The 17737-nt window shown below is 30.9% G+C and overlaps 2 protein-coding genes and 6 non-coding genes across 9 annotated transcripts; 2 read left to right on the plus strand and 6 right to left on the minus strand.

Annotated features, from left to right (window-relative positions):
* Positions 1 to 4336: 4336 nt before the first annotated feature.
* LOC130800731 (type I inositol polyphosphate 5-phosphatase 2) lies at positions 4337 to 10222 on the plus strand. Of its 2 annotated transcripts, XM_057664338.1 has the most exons (11): positions 4337 to 4648; positions 4882 to 4987; positions 5108 to 5200; positions 5807 to 5894; positions 6394 to 6498; positions 7480 to 8278; positions 8372 to 8556; positions 8639 to 8747; positions 8972 to 9120; positions 9447 to 9669; positions 9768 to 10222. In XM_057664338.1, the coding sequence occupies exons 1-10, from the start codon at positions 4616 to 4618 to the stop codon at positions 9664 to 9666; spliced, it is 1887 nt and encodes a 628-aa protein (XP_057520321.1). In that variant the 5' UTR covers positions 4337 to 4615; the 3' UTR covers positions 9667 to 9669; positions 9768 to 10222. The 2 variants fall into 2 exon arrangements, with proteins under 2 accessions (XP_057520321.1, XP_057520322.1); XM_057664339.1 differs by lacking the exon at positions 5108 to 5200.
* Positions 10223 to 11745: 1523 nt separating this feature from the next.
* Positions 11746 to 13552, plus strand: LOC130800732 (peroxidase 20). The gene is made up of 4 exons (XM_057664341.1): positions 11746 to 11955; positions 12323 to 12514; positions 12788 to 12953; positions 13030 to 13552. The coding sequence occupies exons 1-4, from the start codon at positions 11746 to 11748 to the stop codon at positions 13443 to 13445; spliced, it is 984 nt and encodes a 327-aa protein (XP_057520324.1). The 3' UTR covers positions 13446 to 13552.
* Positions 13553 to 14091: 539 nt separating this feature from the next.
* On the minus strand, positions 14092 to 14191 carry LOC130802003 (small nucleolar RNA snoR31/Z110/Z27). Its single transcript, XR_009039722.1, has one exon. It is a non-coding gene; the product is annotated as a small nucleolar RNA snoR31/Z110/Z27 (small nucleolar RNA).
* A 48-nt stretch (positions 14192 to 14239) lies between these two features.
* Positions 14240 to 14336, minus strand: LOC130801982 (small nucleolar RNA R30/Z108). Its single transcript, XR_009039701.1, has one exon. It is a non-coding gene; the product is annotated as a small nucleolar RNA R30/Z108 (small nucleolar RNA).
* A 215-nt stretch (positions 14337 to 14551) lies between these two features.
* On the minus strand, positions 14552 to 14641 carry LOC130802005 (small nucleolar RNA Z101). Its single transcript, XR_009039724.1, has one exon. It is a non-coding gene; the product is annotated as a small nucleolar RNA Z101 (small nucleolar RNA).
* Positions 14642 to 14746: 105 nt separating this feature from the next.
* LOC130802004 (small nucleolar RNA Z101) lies at positions 14747 to 14837 on the minus strand. The gene has a single exon (XR_009039723.1). It is a non-coding gene; the product is annotated as a small nucleolar RNA Z101 (small nucleolar RNA).
* A 51-nt stretch (positions 14838 to 14888) lies between these two features.
* Positions 14889 to 14979, minus strand: LOC130802008 (small nucleolar RNA snoR14). Its single transcript, XR_009039727.1, has one exon. It is a non-coding gene; the product is annotated as a small nucleolar RNA snoR14 (small nucleolar RNA).
* Positions 14980 to 15063: 84 nt separating this feature from the next.
* LOC130802007 (small nucleolar RNA U61) lies at positions 15064 to 15157 on the minus strand. The gene has a single exon (XR_009039726.1). It is a non-coding gene; the product is annotated as a small nucleolar RNA U61 (small nucleolar RNA).
* Between the last annotated feature and the right edge of the window lie 2580 nt (positions 15158 to 17737).

Consider the following 17737-nt stretch of genomic DNA (forward strand, 5'->3'; position numbering starts at 1 on the left):
ATTATGCCGTTAAAGGGTCCAATGAAAGTTATTAAAGTCACTTTATATACTATTAGAAATTTAAAATACTGACATTTAAATTAAATGTCACTAAGTATATTTCACTAAAAATATATTATATTGTAGTGTCTATCAACCACTGAAACATCTCCATAAAAAATTAATTTAAATATATATAGCTGACTTATCCACTAATGCGTCTAACTAGTCAAACCAATTCGTAATAGTCATTTACCAAACAAATCTACTCTTAATCACTAAATCACTTTATTTATTATGATGACTAAATAATATTTTAATTTTATAGAACAACTTTAAGATTTTCTAGGATGAAACCCTTTAGATCCACATGAAGATTTGTGCCTTAATTTGACCACAAATTCTTGTGAAAGATCATTTATAATTAGGTCGATCCATTATATATATTTTAAGATATTGTAAGTAGACATTAAGAATAATGTAAGTAACCATTTAAAATATTAAAAGTAGGCATCAAAGATATCGTAGATAAGCATTAAAAATAATATAAATAGGCATTAAAAATACGGTGCATAAACATTAATCTTTAATGAGCAGACTTGAGATATGTCTCTCAAAGAGACTAGCTGTAATTTGACATCAACTAATTAACTAGGACTACGATCATCTCACGTTTAAGTGAAAAAGTATGCTAAAGCTGGGACAATCAAACCCTAAAAAATTACCGTGATTTATTAATTGACATTGACCAAGAAAAGGCACAAGAATAACACTTGAGTATCACTAATTTTTTATTGAGATCGTTTCAACATGAGACAATTTTAATTGGGTCAGTCTAAATTATTTTTTAAAAAAACTGCTTCTTATACGAATTCAAATTTCATTTTTCTAATGTTTTTTTAATAATGAGCTTTTTTTATGAACGCGTCTCACAATGAGACTGTTTCATAGAAGACTTGTTGCTTGAATATACCCTAATTTAGTAAATCCACAGCAAATTTTAAATTTATTTTATTCAACCAATTTAGTGTATAACCTCTTCAACTATTAACTAGTTTGATTACGCATATTATCATTTATCATTTATCATTTATCATTTATATTTTTTAAATGAAGAATATTTAACTAAAATTGTATTATACTATTGATTGTCTTTATTTTTAAACATCATATAAAGTTAATAAAAAGGTATAAAGTAAAAAATTTAGATTTTTTGATGATTACTAAAAGTCTTAGTAAATGACTATATAATTCTAAGTACGAATCTAAATCCTATAAAAATATTAAGTATTCAAATCTAAATTAAAGTCTCAAATTATTAGGAGTAATTCACAAGATTTAATAAAAATTAAACTTAACCCATTATTCCTTTTAATTTTAAACAAAGAGGGAAAAACCAAAAATATGGGTGGGCTTAATTGGACTGACATCAAATTGTATAGAGTCGGTTAGTTCCTTCATCATCTTCCACTTAGACAATATACTGCTCCACATAATGTGCGCTTCATTGGCCCCACTTCTCTCCTTCACGGGTCCCCTTTTTCTAACCTCTTGTGCATTATTCACTTTTTTTAATTTCCCCACCAAAAATAGAAATAAATAATAAGAATAAAACAAAAAAACCAATTACTTTAGCCACTCCATTTTTTTAATCTTTTGAGAGTGTCAATTTATTTTTAGTCACCCAAATAGGGTGAAATTAACCACTCTTAACTTTTAAAAATATTGTACAAATTTTTACATAATGAAAAAATTATTACACAACCTTAATTAATAATGATTGAAAATAACTTGTGAAGGAAGAAAATGAGTCTAATTAAGATTTTGTTGTCTTCCCCTTAAAGTGAACAACCTATTAAACAAGTGAAAACTAAATTCTATTAAGTAAAAAAATTAAAAACTATATACGAGAAAAATGACTACACTTTCACTTTTTATGTTATTCAATGCGCTATTTAACATATATATCTTCAAATGTACATAATAAACATAATTAATAGTTAATATAATAAAAATATGCATTAAGACGTTTCAAACATATGAAAATGTTTTTCTTTACACAATTCTAAAAAATTGTAAAATAAGATGAAATGAGATTTGTATAATGTTTACTATATTCTTTTGGTCGCGCTCTCCTTTATGGGTATGAGTTGTCGTCGTCCTTCCCTCCCCAGATCTTGTCCATAGTTTTTTTATGAGTGGAATACACCGGGTAGGATGATGATGATGATAATGTTTACTATATTCAAGTGTATTCATTAAAACAAATAGATGAAATATATATAAGCATTACTTATAAAGTTTAATGACATTGAATTGAGAAGTGTTTGGTCATGTATAGTCACTATTATATTTTTCATTTTTAGCTCATTAAACATTAAAAATAACATTTTCCTTAAATTAAAAGGAGAAATATAAAATTATTAAAAATAAGATGACACAAATGCTTTGATTACAAGATTTAAAGACTACTAGTATTTTCTTAATAGCAAATTGAACTCAAATAAATTAAAAATCAGCGAAAACAACATCCTCAATTCAACCAGGACTAGTCTCAAACCACAACAAATGACACACTAGAAAACACTACTAGTATTAGTTTGAAATGGAGGGAGCATTATGCGTTTGTTTTTACCTAAATAAAGCTTTTACCTCCCTTTCATTCAATGCTTACATCAAAAAAAACAAAAATCCCGGTGAGAGACATTCTTTTTAGAAATTATCTCTAATTAAGTCGGTCTGTATTTTTTGAGAATATTGTAAGTAGACATTAAAAATGACGTACGTAGACATTTAAGATATTGAGAGTAGACATTAAGGATACGGTAAATAAACATTAAAGATAATATAAGTAGGCATTACGAATACGGTAAGTACGTATTAATCTTTAATGAGTCAGATTTGAAATACGTCTTTCAAAGAGATAATCTCTCAAAAGAGTCGCTAAAAAAACCTAGAGTTGGTAGTAGATTTCCCCTTTCATTATTAAAAAACCTTCAATTTTATATTTTATTTCCCATGATATATTGACCTTGGGTTATAATATTATTAGTTAGTATATTTTAATCCTTAGACCTATGGTTAGGTTTGGTAATATACAGTTAATTATCAAGATTTTTTAATTTGATTAGTGGGTCATTTAAGGCTTTGTACATAACGGTATGTTGTCTTTTATCAATAATCCATCTGCAATTATGTGATTAATTAATTTATTTATTTTAACCATTGGTCTAACATTAGCATATATCTTAAATAATTGTAATGTATATAAAAATACTTTTTTATCCATGTATATTTATACATACAATCGTATTGGTTATGCAATTTCCATTGCTTGTGTTCTAATGGGTTAGAGGTTTAACGTTTCTTGAAAGTCCCTTTCATTAGATATTTTATTCAGTGGTGGCATTTAAATAAAAACATTGTTCATCATTTTTTTTTGGTATTAGTTAGATTTCCTTATTTTGAATGTTGAGTGCTCCCTCAAGTTTTTTTTTAATAAAATAAATTTACATTAAACTTTACCTCCGTCCAAATCATAAATTAAGTTTCAATTTGATTTCTAATATAAATTAAGGGTCCGATTTGATTTCTAATTACTAGGAGCAATCTATTAACTTAAATTTAATTTTTTACCATTAACTTAATTTTTTGGCTATAATAGCAACCTATAATATACATGTTTGACTATATATAATAACGATTGATTAACGATTAGATTATAAAAAAAAATTTTATAAATATCCTCCCTCTTATTTTGGATCATTTTCTATTTTAATTTGTCTTATTAATTTTGCACTCTTTTTAATTTTTTCCAAAGATCATATTCTTTTTCTTTGAATATCATCCACAAACTTATACTCTCTCCCCATCTTAACTAATCAATTGTAACCTCTACTTGTTTTTTTGTCTCAATTTTCAACCCAATTTCTCTTTTCACTAACACAAATTCTTGTGTGTGACGTTCTTCATACACGGGATAAATAATCCAATTAATACAATTATTAACATATGGACTCCTTATTTTTAGGATCTCACTAATACACAGTCTCTCAAAAAAATAGCTCTTCTATTAAATTTCACTTATTTTACAACAGATGAAAATATGAGAAACAAATAGAGTAATTAAATTTTGATACGAACAGAGTGACAAGAGGAGATGTCCAACTAATAAACCCACCAAATTAAAGAAAGCAATGGTTACAATATGCGCCAACTGATATAGCCCTGGTGAAGTCTTAGTTAATTGAAAATGACATAACAATATTGATATGAAAAATCATCATTTTTAATTATTAAATATCCTTTTATCATATATTTCATCTTTTAAGCTTTATATATATGTCTGGTCATAATTCAAAACGTAGAAGAGAGGACCATTTTGTCATAATAATATTTTGGGTTGCAACTTGAAACTAATACTACGACTCTCTCTGTCCCGCACATTCATCTTAATGCACCAAGCTTGCTAAATGTCTCTTAGTTCCTTGTTTTTTAGTGTGTATCTTCCTCGAAAAATGTATGTATGAACCCTATTTACTTTATATTCTTCCATAATCCTTTTTATTTTCTTCCTTAAAACTGTTTTATCCCACAAATACTTCATATTTTCACTAATAGATTGAAAGTAACTAAAATGAGAACTACTCGAAGAGGAAGGCGTTCTGAGGTATGTTTTTAGCTTCTTGGGTGGATTTTGATCAAAGTTGATCATACAGTATATAACATATTCTGCTGTTTTTGGTTGAGTTGGTTGCGTGAGTTCTGATACCAAATCTAAGAATTTTGACAGTTAAAACATGTAGATATGTTATATACTCTATGAGCTGATAGCTAGCTAGTTCGATTGTGTTGGTACAATTGTTTTAAGGTAAACTTGTTTGTTTTAATTTTGATGCATAGGCATTTTGGCCATCATTAGTGATGAAGAAATGGCTAAATATTAAGCCTAAGGAGTATGAATTTAGCGAGGATGATTTTGATACGGAGACTGAGAGTGAAGATGATGGTGTGTAGTTTTTTGTTTTGATGATTTAACGAGTTGTTCTTCTCTTATGAATTTTTAAATTTAGTTTGTTTTGTTTTTTGGTTGGTTGGTTTTTCTTTCCTGTTTTGGAAACTCTTTCAGCATTATCTTGTAAGGATTCCAAACTCAACGATGCTGAGGATCGTTTCCAAATTACTCAAGAGATCAAATCCATGTCCACAAATCAGATTTCAGGCAATAACTGATTTTCTAGCTGTTTTTAGTACCAATTACTTTAAAAAAAAAATTATCCTTTTTCTGGTGTGAACAATGGGACTAATCTCAAAAAATAAGTCTAAATTTCAAAGGCCGTGTGCGATCAAACACTGCATGTGTTGTTATTTGTCCCACATCGATAGATTATTGATGATGTGCACACTTTATATGTCATTAGAGCTGTGCCTCTCATTACTGCATGGTTTCGGGATGATATTTTTTTGGCTATAGAGCGTGAGCACCTCGTGTTTTCCCGATAATATACTGAGATTTACAATAAGTCCATTCTAATTTGACATATATACTCAAAACCACCCCTGAATTTCAGTCCCGTTGTTCATACCCAAAATAGAAATATTTCCATCAGACCAACAAGTTTTATTTACACCATTCAGATTGATGGTTGTTTGACTTGTGTAGTTTAGCTTATGATGAGTTTAGCAGGAAATTAAACCTGAAATCCATCTAACAGCATAGCTAAATATGGAAATTTAAGCTGATACATAGTACTTTTGATCCTTAAACTATGGTTTTCTGTTATGTTAAGTGAATGTTCTGATCATTTTTTATGTCATATTTGTACAGACAAACCTGCAGAATGTAATCAGCTAAGACACAGAAGAGGAATTTCTGAAACCCTGCGAGTTCAGTACATAAAAACTAAAGATGTGAGGTTAGCTCGTAAGTTTACTGATGTTATGTATGTTCCTATCTGAAATACATATATATCAACTTAACTTCTATAAAACAGACCCATGTATTAACTCATTTTTCTAATTAATCATTTTAAAATTATAAGTGATCACTTTAGTAAACTAAATATACATAGGTCAACCCAATAGAGATAGTCTCACCAATGAGACCGTCTCATTTAAGAATTTTGTACATATTGTAGTGCAAGGAAAGACAAATCCACACATGTTTTCTACCCAAGACAGGACTTTCTTGTGCTTCACATCTTTTCTATCGGTAACAAGATTTCACATCAACTGGTTACGGATAAAGTATATAACATATTCTAGTGCTACAACCACAACTACAAGCCCACGTAACAGGAGGTTATAAGTCGAACTCCATCAACCTCTATTTTAAGTGGAGTGAGCGTGATAGATGATATAACATATCATTTGAGTTTATGGTAAGTGCTAACAATAGAGTTTTTGTATATGCAGAGTGACAATAGGAACATGGAATGTGGCTGGTAGACCACCATCTCAAGGTCTAGAAATAGATGACTGGCTTTGCATGGAGGAACCAACAGATATCTACATTATTGGGTGAGTTATGACTTTTTTTAATTACTAATTTTCTAAGAGATTGTGGCCCATTGAAACACATATTCTCCTTCTCTGTGGTCCCTGTGATCACAATCAAAGTCAATATTTATCTATTCTTCAATTGAGAACAAACATGACTACTTGATGTACTACTGCTTAATTGGGGTATGTTTTCCTTTACTTTTCAACTGTTACTTCCCATTGTTTATTCACAGGAAATCTACAACTTTTCTGGTAACTTAAGTGTAACCAAATGACTAATTGATGTTAAATATATGATTTTGTGACTTCAAATCACCAAATTCTTGGTGGGTTCTAGAATTTTACAATTTTTTTTTTCATTTTTCAAGTTATTTTTTTAATAAAAGCTCTTGGGTTAGGCAAAGAAGCAACCAGAAAGAAGGGAATTTTCCGTTATAACAACAATAATGTCAAAGTCTTAATCCCACTAGATGAGATTCGGCACGACAGTTGATTTATGTTAGTGAGTAATTTATCTATTAAACATGAATCCGAATTTCATTATTCCAATGCCATTAGGTAGCTCCTAATCAACCGTACCTTTTCATAACAAGATTTATGATTTAAATTTATACAACCTTACTCTTTTTTTATAACAAAAGCGGTAGTTTCCAATGACCATTGATTACAAACATTATCTGAAACGTCACTTAAACAAGTACACATGCTTAATAAGTCAGTTTACTAATCTATTACAATACGAAACCAGAAAATTATCCTATTTTTAGCTCCATGGAAATGGAATAAAGCCAGCTAAATACAAATCAGCAAGAAAACATGTTCTGTTTTCTATTTGGTGTGTGCAGATTACTCTTTACAAAGGAACTTATTCTAGTGATGTACAGACTAAACATATTCCATTTGAACATGGTATTCACTGTAAAGAAAGCTGTCTATTAAAGTGTTAATTGACTTTATGTATACTAAACTTAGTTTTTGATTATGTTTCCTGCTCTCCAGTTTCCAGGAAGTAGTCCCTCTAAGTGCTGGAAATGTACTAGGAGCAGAGGATAACACCCCAATACCGAAATGGGAAGCACTAATCCGTAAAACCTTGAACAAGACATCTGAATCCGAAGCTGACTACAAAAGCTTTAGTGCACCACCATCTCCGATTTTAAGGACATCATCAACTCTCGATGCACTTGTAGACGATATTCATATTCCTTCACTCGAGTTTCCTACTGATGAATCTATACCGAAATCAAACCTTGAACTTGACGTCAATGAACTTAAACTAAAGGGAAAATACAGTGAAGAAATGAAATCCTTAACAAAAAGAATTTATGGTATAGATAGTGACAGAAGAATAGATAGACCAGCTCTTTCGTCTAAAAAGTTGAGGCGCGTACTAAGCAGTTCTGGAATGGCAACCGGAGTTTCCTGGTTGGATAATCCTTTAGTTTTTGATCCTAACTTGATACCTAATAATGGTGGGTTGAAAAGGATTCACCCGAGTTTTGCTAATCTGATTGACGAACAGACCGACAGACCTGAAGAGTCTGCTGATTCTGCTACTTCGGATGATGCTTCTGATGGGTTTTCTGCAGAAGAAGATGATTCTTTTTTCGGTTTACCAGATGAGAATTTATCGACTGCCACAGATAGCCGCGCAAGGCCCAAGTATGTTAGAATCGTCAGCAAGCAGATGGTCGGAATATATATATCAGTTTGGATTCGGAAGAAGTTAAGGAGGCATATAAGTAACCTTAAAGTTCTTCCTGTTGGTGTTGGACTTATGGGTTATATGGGAAACAAGGTAAAAATCTGTCAGTTCTTCTGTTCTGATGTTTTTTTAGCTTGATTGAAATCCGAATTACCAGTAAATAATGTGCACGCGTATGTACTGCAGGGATGTATATCTGTAAGCATGTCGCTCTATCAGTCGCGCCTATGTTTTGTTTGCTCGCATCTTACATCGGGTCACAAGGATGGAGATCAACACAAGCGCAATGCTAATGTTCATGAAATCCTTAGACGTACTCGGTTCTCACCCATCATTGATAATAACCAACCTCATAACATTCCGTCTCATGAGTAAGCATTTCTCTCTGAACTAATACTAGTTGTTACACCGAGACGACTGTTTCTGATAATTTTGTGGTTGTTCTATAAACAGTCAAATATTTTGGTTTGGTGATTTGAATTATCGTCTCAATATGACCGACTCTGAGATCAGAAAGCATGTAGCTAACAAACAGTGGAGTGAGCTTCTAAACAATGATCAGGTGAGGCTTCTGAATAGATACTATCAAATTGCATACTATCTAATCGAGTAATATATGGTGACCTTCTGTTATGTTTACTTTAATACCATGTTAAGGAATCAACACACCCAAAAGCTTAAACCTCTTGTTGAAGCGCCATGATATGTTATACTATTGTACTCCATCCCCTATCAGATGCTTTTATTTCTCAAGTTGTATTAACGCGGCACATGATTTTCATACAGTTAACAAAAGAGCTTCGCAGTGGACGTGTATTCGATGGATGGAAGGAGGGAATAATCAATTTCCCTCCAACATACAAGTATGAAATCAATTCGGATAGATATGTGGGTGAAGACCCAAAAGAAGGGGAGAAGAGAAGATCACCAGCATGGTAAGTATGCTTTTGAAATGAAAATGTGTTGCTACAATACACACTCTTTTGAGATTCCAAATAACATGCATAATAACAAAATTATGGGGATGTTAGGCATAAAATACTTATTGGCAATTGCTATCAATAAGTTTTTTTTGAACAAGCTGCTTATAATAGCGTGTTCAAAATCAGCTGATTTGTCGGTCGGTCAAATCAGTCACTGTAATTAGCTGTCAGATACTAGCTATCGACATTCAGACGTTAGCCAAACACCCCTATATTTACAGGTCATAGTCAATATGGTTGGTTGGCTGAATATGTTATTCTCATCTGCTGGTATGCAGGTGTGACAGAATACTCTGGTCAGGAAAGGGCATAAAGCAACATTTCTACAGAAGATCAGAAATAAAAATATCGGATCATCGCCCTGTTAGTTCCTCGTTCTCAGTTGATGTTGAAGCTTTAGACCCTCGAAAGCTTCAAAGGACTCTTCATTACAACACTGCAGCAATACATCCTGAAGTTTTTCCTGATGAGGATGACATGTATAATTATCCCCAATAACAGGTGATTAATTTTTCCTAATCATCGTTTCATTAAATCAGCAACATTTACAAACAGAAGAAACAATTTTGCCTAATGAATCTGTTTCCGAAATCTTGCAGGTGAACATTAAACAATGTTTAGAGAAGACTAATTAATATGACAGATCAATCATCTGAATTTATACATTGATCTCCTGGGATTCAAGGTTGAAAATTCGATATTTTTCGGGTGAATGAATGATCTTTGTTGTGGATAAATGCATATTGTACTGGCATTTTTCATGGCTCTTGAATCCTGATCAAGAAAAGTTTATTACCATGATCATTATCATATACTTTTATTAAAAGTGTGGATTAATTGTGAGATAATCATGTAATGGTTGATTATAAATAACTATATATATAATTAGCAGTTGCTATTTATAGCAGTCAGAAAATGTACAGGGAAATTTATAGAAATTCTTTGTTTAGAAAGAAGATGAATATAGTGTACCTCAGCAGGGAGTGCATCAGTTTTGTAAAATGTGTGTTACTTGTGTGAGCTTGTGGAATAAATATGTTTGTTCTTTATTTGAGATTCTTTTGCAATGAGCTTGGTCTGGTAATATTCTATATTTTGATTAGTAATATTTACTTTCTTACTTAGACATTGTAATTAGTTTGATTTTGCACCTTGCTTCCTGATAATAATAGTTAGCCGATCAAATGCCAACAAAGTCAAAGTCTTCGTACTAATGCATGAGGTCAACAACGTGAATCAAAACTTTTATATTAAGCTTTTGTTAATATATAAATATTTATATTTTATCAATCTTATCTGATGTGAAACAAAATTGTTTTATTAAGTCGATTCAGATGAGCATATGCTCCTTCAAATTCTAGTTTTCCATGTCATAATTTATTCATGTTATTCGGGTTATTTATAGTCAACCTTGTCTTGTTATTTCTTTTAAGCTTGAAATTAATTTTTTTTTTTTTTTTTTTTGCTTCTTTTCTTCACATCAAAATTGACATAAATGATTTTGTCTAATTTTATACTCGATATATATGAATCCATGACTCATGTCTTCATTTCAAATTCATTTCTTAAGCATATGTCTTCTCATCAACGGTGTCATACGCATCTCAGTCACAGGGCCGACCCTAAGCAAGTGCTAGTCGTGTCTATGCGTAGGGCCTCAAAAAATTTTAGTTTTCAACTAATGTTAAGTTTCGAACTTTTCTATATATACAATAGTTTAGGGGCCCATAAATACTTTTACCCTGGGCCGGTCCTGCTCAGCTATGGCGTAAAAACAAAGTTATATCATATCAACCATATCATAAAAGTTTCCAAATTTACTAAATCGATATTCTCTTTATATGATAACCGTTATCATATTTTTGCCCTATAATCTCAGCTACCCACATCTTCCTTCAATTACCTCTTATGAAAGTTCATTATTTTGACTCCAGATGCTTATGCACGGACGACACACAAACTTTACAAGCTAATTTCTAGCTAATGAAGAAAAGAAGCAGTAAGTGTAGCTCGTTTTACAGGAAATTGACACAAAAAAAAAAAAAAAAAAAAAAAGTAATATATATATTTTCCACTTGCCCCACACCATCTAGCAATTTTACTCTTATTACTGATAAAATTGATAAAAAAGTTATTTTCAATTGAACCTTAATAGCAAATATTATGTACAACTTCACATTTATAACAAATGATTTAAAGAATTATTTTACTATAACCCATTATAATCGTAAATATTAAATAAAAAAATCTATTTAGACCATTTTGACTTAAAAAGATTTGGTAAGTTAGTTACATCAAACTTTGATTCAAGAATACATAAACTATAAAGTGGGCGTCGAAATATTATTATGAATATGAAAAAGCTTAGAAAAACAGTGGCATACTCCATCTTCAGACCAAGCCTAAAAGCAAATGCCATAACCAGTAGAATTTGGTTTGAATATCCAAACATGACATACAGAATAATACAAAACATAAATCACTTTCATCTGAAAAAATATTTACAAGTAATTACAGTATATATCAATTTTATCTCAACATTTATAACATTGCAAAATTTACCATTCTTACAATTGGATGGCCTTCATGAAGCTATTTTTAGTTCTCTTGGTTATTCTTAATAGCATAAGAATTTCAAGCCAAAATGGTCTTATTCCTGATTTTTACAAAGAATCATGCCCTTTATTGGAAGAACTTGTGGGCAATATAGTCAAGACTAAAGTATTAAATCAGCCTAGAGTAGCTGCTCAATTGTTGAGGCTTCATTTTCATGATTGTTTTGTCCAGGTAACATTTTATTATCCAACTGTTGTTAAGTGATCACTTTTGCCTACATGTAGGTTTAGACTTTAGAGGTCAGATATACACAAAATTACTCCGACATAGTTGAAGAAATTACTATTTCTAATTGACCTTTTTTTACGTAAATTGGTATAATTAACTGTGTAGGGTGAATTCAGGATATTAATATAGGATGAGTCCAAGAATAGTGAATCAACTCAACTCCATATTTGTGTATTATATGATACATAGCTCAATATTATTAAAATTATATTACATGACATAAGCAGACTCGAACCTAGATTCTCTGATATATTATTGAAGATTGAATTGTCATTTATTATGGGTTTGTACCTATTAATTATTAATTTAGGGATGTGACGGATCAATATTGTTAGACAACAATGGTGTCATACGAAGTGAAAAGGATGCTAATCCAAACAAGAATTCACTTAAGGGTTTTGAAGTCATTGACGAAATTAAGGCAGCAGTTGAATATGCTTGTCCTTTAACGGTCTCTTGTGCCGACATTCTTACTATTGCTGCTCGTGACTCCGTTGTTTTGGTACATTACTTGCTTCACTTAGTAATTACAATATATATCAATTTGTCTCAACATTTTCATAAAGGAAATTTTATCAAAATAAGAGGTGGCATGAAAAAAAAATATATATATGACAATCTTTTAAGATGAGAGAAGTACACATTATTTGAGAAAAATCAAAATACCATTTTAATATAGTTCATTATTACTCGAAACCAAAATAAGAGAATAGCAATTTAAAAAGGAAATATGAAATTGAAGTGTTACTCTATTATTGTTTTTGATCCTATGAAGAGAGGTGGACCCACATGGGAAGTTTCTCTAGGTAGAAGAGACTCTTTAACAGCTAGCATAGATGATGCCAACAAATTCATCCCAACTCCAAATCTATCACTAGATGCTCTCATTGCCAATTTTAGGCAACAAGGTCTAGACACCAAAGACTTGGTTGCGCTTTCAGGTAAAACATACCGAACGACTTTACCAACTTAACTAGTTGACATTCACATTATACTAAACCCGTGAATTCATAACAGGAAGCCATACGATGGGTGTAGCAAGGTGTGTGAGCTTTAGACAACGAATTTACGACAACACATTCAAAGAGAATGTATACGATAGATATTCGCACTACCAAGAATCATTGAGTTCAATATGCCCCAAAACAGGAAATGATAATGCAATAGCACCACTTGATTTTAGTACACCAACATATTTTGATAATCATTATTATATAAATTTGGTTGAATCACAAGGACTGTTGCATTCAGATAATGTATTGCTACTGGAAGATCAAGGTGGAGATATTCAGCAAAGAGTTTGGGCGTATGCTAATAATAGAAAGTTTTTCTTTGAATCTTTTGTAGAATCTATAATTAAGATGGGGAATATTAATGTTTTGACAGGATTAGACGGTGAAATTAGGAAGAATTGTAGGTTTGTTAATGCTTAATTGGACTTTACAACAATATGATTAAGCACTGTACTTGATATTTTTGTATTATATTTAATACTTTGTATACCACTTGCAATTGGATCATAAGTACATTAACCTCTATATAATTCATGTGATTGAGGAACTTGAATAAAATTATTTTCCTTAAAATTACATTCTAAATCACATATAGAGTATTATTTTGAAAGAAAAAAATACATAAAGAATCCATAATTCGGATCTGATCTGAATCAAATCTAATTTTTAACGTATGGGATGAGACTCAACTCCTATAGTTATAGAACAAAATCCAATTCAGAACGTGTCGGTCTACACACTTGTGTACACCGACACACATCCCTAAGAGTTCGTCAAGTGAAGGAAGTAGCAAATTCATCTTAGGACATCTTCCAACGCTGCATTTCTGTCACAAATAAACCTGTAAAGGGTCATATAAAGTTTAAGCCAGGTTCCAAATAAATTGGCCGATTCAAGTCCACATAAAAAAAAACCAAGCTCCAATAGACTACGCATTCTCAGACCGCTCCAACTCAGCCCATTCTAATTTAATTTGTTTGTTTTAAAATTTCATTAAAATAACCATAAAATTTTTACAATTTAATTAGTTACTCTTTTTTTTAATAAATTAACAAAAATGAAAGAGAGCATCATCAGAACGGAATTTTATTCTCATCCACAGCACAAAAAATGTGATGTGTTGGAAGGTGTCCTAAGATTATTTTCCTATTTCATCATTTGATGCACTCCAGTCTCCTACTATCAATTATTTGATGAAATTAAATAAAAAGAGATTGCTCAGTGGTGGCTAGTATTTATGGTTCGATTCTGCCTGCAATTTTCCTCAACTTTACTCAGAAGAGGGAGCGTTTTAACCTCATTGCAATCTCTAATTTAGTTTTATATATGTAAATTAGTTTAAAGAAATGGGATCTCAGTTTTCAATTGTTATACAACATTAATAATTTCAGGATTTTCAGTACAAAACCCATCATTGACCCAGTTTATTATTCAACTTATTTATTTTCAAAAAGTAATATTCTACAATTAAAGTTAAATATAATCAATTTTATTAGTTTTTTTAGAAGGAATAGGATTTAGATATTAGTAGGCATCAGTTGTAAGAAAAAGTTAGCATCAATGAATATCAGACGCAAATTACCCATTTATAAACAAAATTTCATCAATTGCCCACTTGTTGATACCAATTAAATTAATACAATACCCTAAAAAAATTTTATCAAAAAAGATGCAATTTAACTGGAAATTAACTGTTTGATTTAAAACAGGGTTAAATAAGAAAAAGGCATCAGTTCTCCAAGGTGAAAAAGCATCAAAGATATTTCAGACGCAAATTACCCATTTAGAAATGAGATTCATCATATACCTTTAAATCTTGAAAAAGGGTTAAAACATAAATCAAAGGTTTTTTGAAAGAGAAAGACGATCAGAACCTGTCGGGATTCACTGTGTCATCAAACCAGATATTGGATCAGTGGATTGACAGACTTATGAATTTCTATCGTCATTTCGTCTTTTGAATATCAGAAAAACAAAACCTAAATTTCAATTAAAGATAAACTAACGAAACCCTAATTATGGATGATCGATGAATTTGAAGCTCAGAACTTCTTAGAGGGTTGTGTTTGCCGTCATTGAAAGACCTTCAATTAGGCCGATCTCTGGAACACTAAAGATTTTCCTCATTGCTAATAAAATTCATATCAAAAAGACAAATTACAGATAATTTATGAAATTAGGGAATCGTTTTGGAGGTACGAACTAGAGGTGGAGAGGAAATAGATAGCGATTTGAGAATGATGGAACATGTTGAAGAAGATTAATTTATAAACCCCAAACCCTAATGTGTCAAGAAACCCTAATTTGAGATTTTTATTGGGTTTGGGTTCTGAAACTTGAGCCCGGGTCCATTATCCACTATATTTAACTTGGGTTCGTTATTTGATGTTTGATTGAGTAAAATAGCTCAGCCCATACATAATGCTCTAGACTTCTTAATTTCAGAATTTTTGAAATTCTTAAGTGAAAAAAAAAAAAAATTAATTAAATAAACTAACTTTCAAACATTTTCCAAAAGTAAGCGTCCAAACTCCAAAGCTGTGCTTTGGAGCTGTTCGCAGTTACTAACTGCGAACAGCATATAAGACAAACTAGCTGTTCGCAGTTAGTAACTGCGAACAGTTTAATAAAGACAAAATAGCTGTTCGCAGTTACTAACTGCGAACAGCTATCTGACCTTAAAAAAAAAAAAAAAAAATTTTTTTTTTCTGTTCGCAGTTAGTAACTGCGAACAGCTATTTTGTCTTTTTTTGAACTGTTCGCAGTTACTAACTGCGAACAGTTAGTTTGTCTTATATGCTGTTCGCAGTTAGTAACTGCGAACAGCTCCAAAGCACAGCTTTGGGGTTTGAACGCTTACTTTGGAAAAAGTTTAAAGGTTCGTTTATTCAATTAATTTTTTTTTTCACTCAAGAATTTCAAAAATTCTTAATTTCAATTAGAAAAAATGAAATTTGAGCTCCTCTTAGATGATACTATTTCATCCTATATAATTTTTTTCTTTTTAATTGATTATAGTAAAATTATAAGCAATCAATTTAAGTTTATAAATTATCACTTTAAAACTATAAAAAGTGATCATTTTAAAATTATTAGTGATCACTTTAAGGTTATAAATAATCACTTTAAGACGATAAATGTTTATCAGGTCAGTCCAATAGAAATAATTTCACAGTGAAACCGTCCCATTTTAGAATATATGGTGAAATTTTACTAACTGCTATTATTGTGAGAGATTATTTCAAACTGAGATGCCTACAAAACTTAAATTTTAATAATCTGTATAATTTGGCTATTTAGCCCATGCCTTTGACAATTTGAGATTTTGGGATTGGGGACTCGGAGTCGCTAGCATGACTAGCTAGAGTTGTGATTGATGATCTGAAATTGGTGCTGCACTAAAGGTAAACAGATGAACTAGGTTGGAGATGTTTGATATGTCATCATTATTATATCTAATGTATTTAAAACTCTAAAGAAGGAATAGAGGTAGAGTTTGAATATTCCCACATTGCATCTATACTATAGCCTCCTCATCCTCAACTGAAGAGCTAACAATTCTCGACTCATATTATATTTAAAACTTATATTAACAGTATTTCTTCTAGTGTCAATGCCAATCTTAGAGCATATAAGATGTTTAAATTTCATTCAAGTCTATGTTTGAGTTGCATGCAAGCAGTTTACGTCTTCCCCCAACATACTTAACATTGCCACTACTTGATCGAATTGAACCATTCCAAAAACATACAACAGTCACACGAAATGAAGCCATTTCTACAACAATACGTACAAAATCAACATCACCATCAAGTTCATAAATATATACATATATAATTACATTGATTAAATTTAGGGTTTACATTCAAACATTCTCTAAATTAAACTCAAATTTAGGGTTTGCATTCAAACATTCTCTACATTAAACTCAAACGTTTTCTACATTAAATTCATGAACAAACAACCTCATTAAGAAGATCATGGCAAATAACAAGTACATTTGACATATTCATAAGGTTTAAGTGTAAATTATAAAAGACATACATTTTAAAATCATCAAGAACAAAAAAATTTATAATAAAAACGTACCTTAATAAACTGTAGATCAACAAGAAGTAGTAAATTGCAAGTTTATGAACCTGTATTTATGTGTAAGTTAATGAAGATTTTGTGAACCCTAATTTTTGAAAAAAGAAAAAAAAAACACAAAAAAATAGTACCTGAATTGAATGTAGAAAGATGACAGAACTAATTAGTAATAGAAACTTGAAATTTGATGAGATTAATAAAGGATTGAAGTTGATTTTAATGGTGGAAAGAAGAGGGAGATTTCGTAGTTTATTTCGCTGGTACAAAGTGAAATGAGAAAGGAGGAAGAAGCTGCTGTATTTACAAACGCATTAGATCACTGTTAGTAACAGTGATTTGACCTTGTTGACCAGTCAAACATTAGGTCGCTATTAGTAAAAGCGATTACATACCAAGCCTAGCTTTGAAACCAAAGACGCTTATTTTGGGAAAAAAATTTAAACGAAGTTTGTTTTTTGAATAAAGTTATTAAATCATCTTATTTTTTTTCAAATTTTCTGACGTGAATTAAAAGATTTTGTTGGGCCCTTTGTTTCCAATGACTTTTTATCCTTATGGGGGGTTTTTTATGCTGGAGGTTTATTTGAGCTTTTTCTTAATTTTATCAATAAAAATCTCTAATT

This window comes from Amaranthus tricolor, chromosome 15 (genome assembly GCF_026212465.1).
Source record: "Amaranthus tricolor cultivar Red isolate AtriRed21 chromosome 15, ASM2621246v1, whole genome shotgun sequence".
Taxonomy (NCBI): Eukaryota; Viridiplantae; Streptophyta; class Magnoliopsida; order Caryophyllales; family Amaranthaceae; genus Amaranthus; species Amaranthus tricolor.

What these genes read in the sequence shown, in the direction of transcription:
- LOC130800731 (XM_057664338.1), top strand. Translation starts at nt 4,616, where the DNA reads ATGAGAACTACTCGAAGAGGAAGGCGTTCTGAG. An exon ending in GACTGAGAGTGAAGATGATG is followed by an intron (nt 4,988 to 5,107) that starts GTGTGTAGTTTT and finishes AAACTCTTTCAG; the next exon opens with CATTATCTTGTAAGGATTCC. An exon ending in GTCCACAAATCAGATTTCAG is followed by an intron (nt 5,201 to 5,806) that starts GCAATAACTGAT and finishes ATATTTGTACAG; the next exon opens with ACAAACCTGCAGAATGTAAT.
- LOC130800732 (XM_057664341.1), top strand. Translation starts at nt 11,746, where the DNA reads ATGGCCTTCATGAAGCTATTTTTAGTTCTCTTGGTTATTCTTAATAGC. An exon ending in TTCATGATTGTTTTGTCCAG is followed by an intron (nt 11,956 to 12,322) that starts GTAACATTTTAT and finishes TTATTAATTTAG; the next exon opens with GGATGTGACGGATCAATATT. An exon ending in AGACTTGGTTGCGCTTTCAG is followed by an intron (nt 12,954 to 13,029) that starts GTAAAACATACC and finishes AATTCATAACAG; the next exon opens with GAAGCCATACGATGGGTGTA.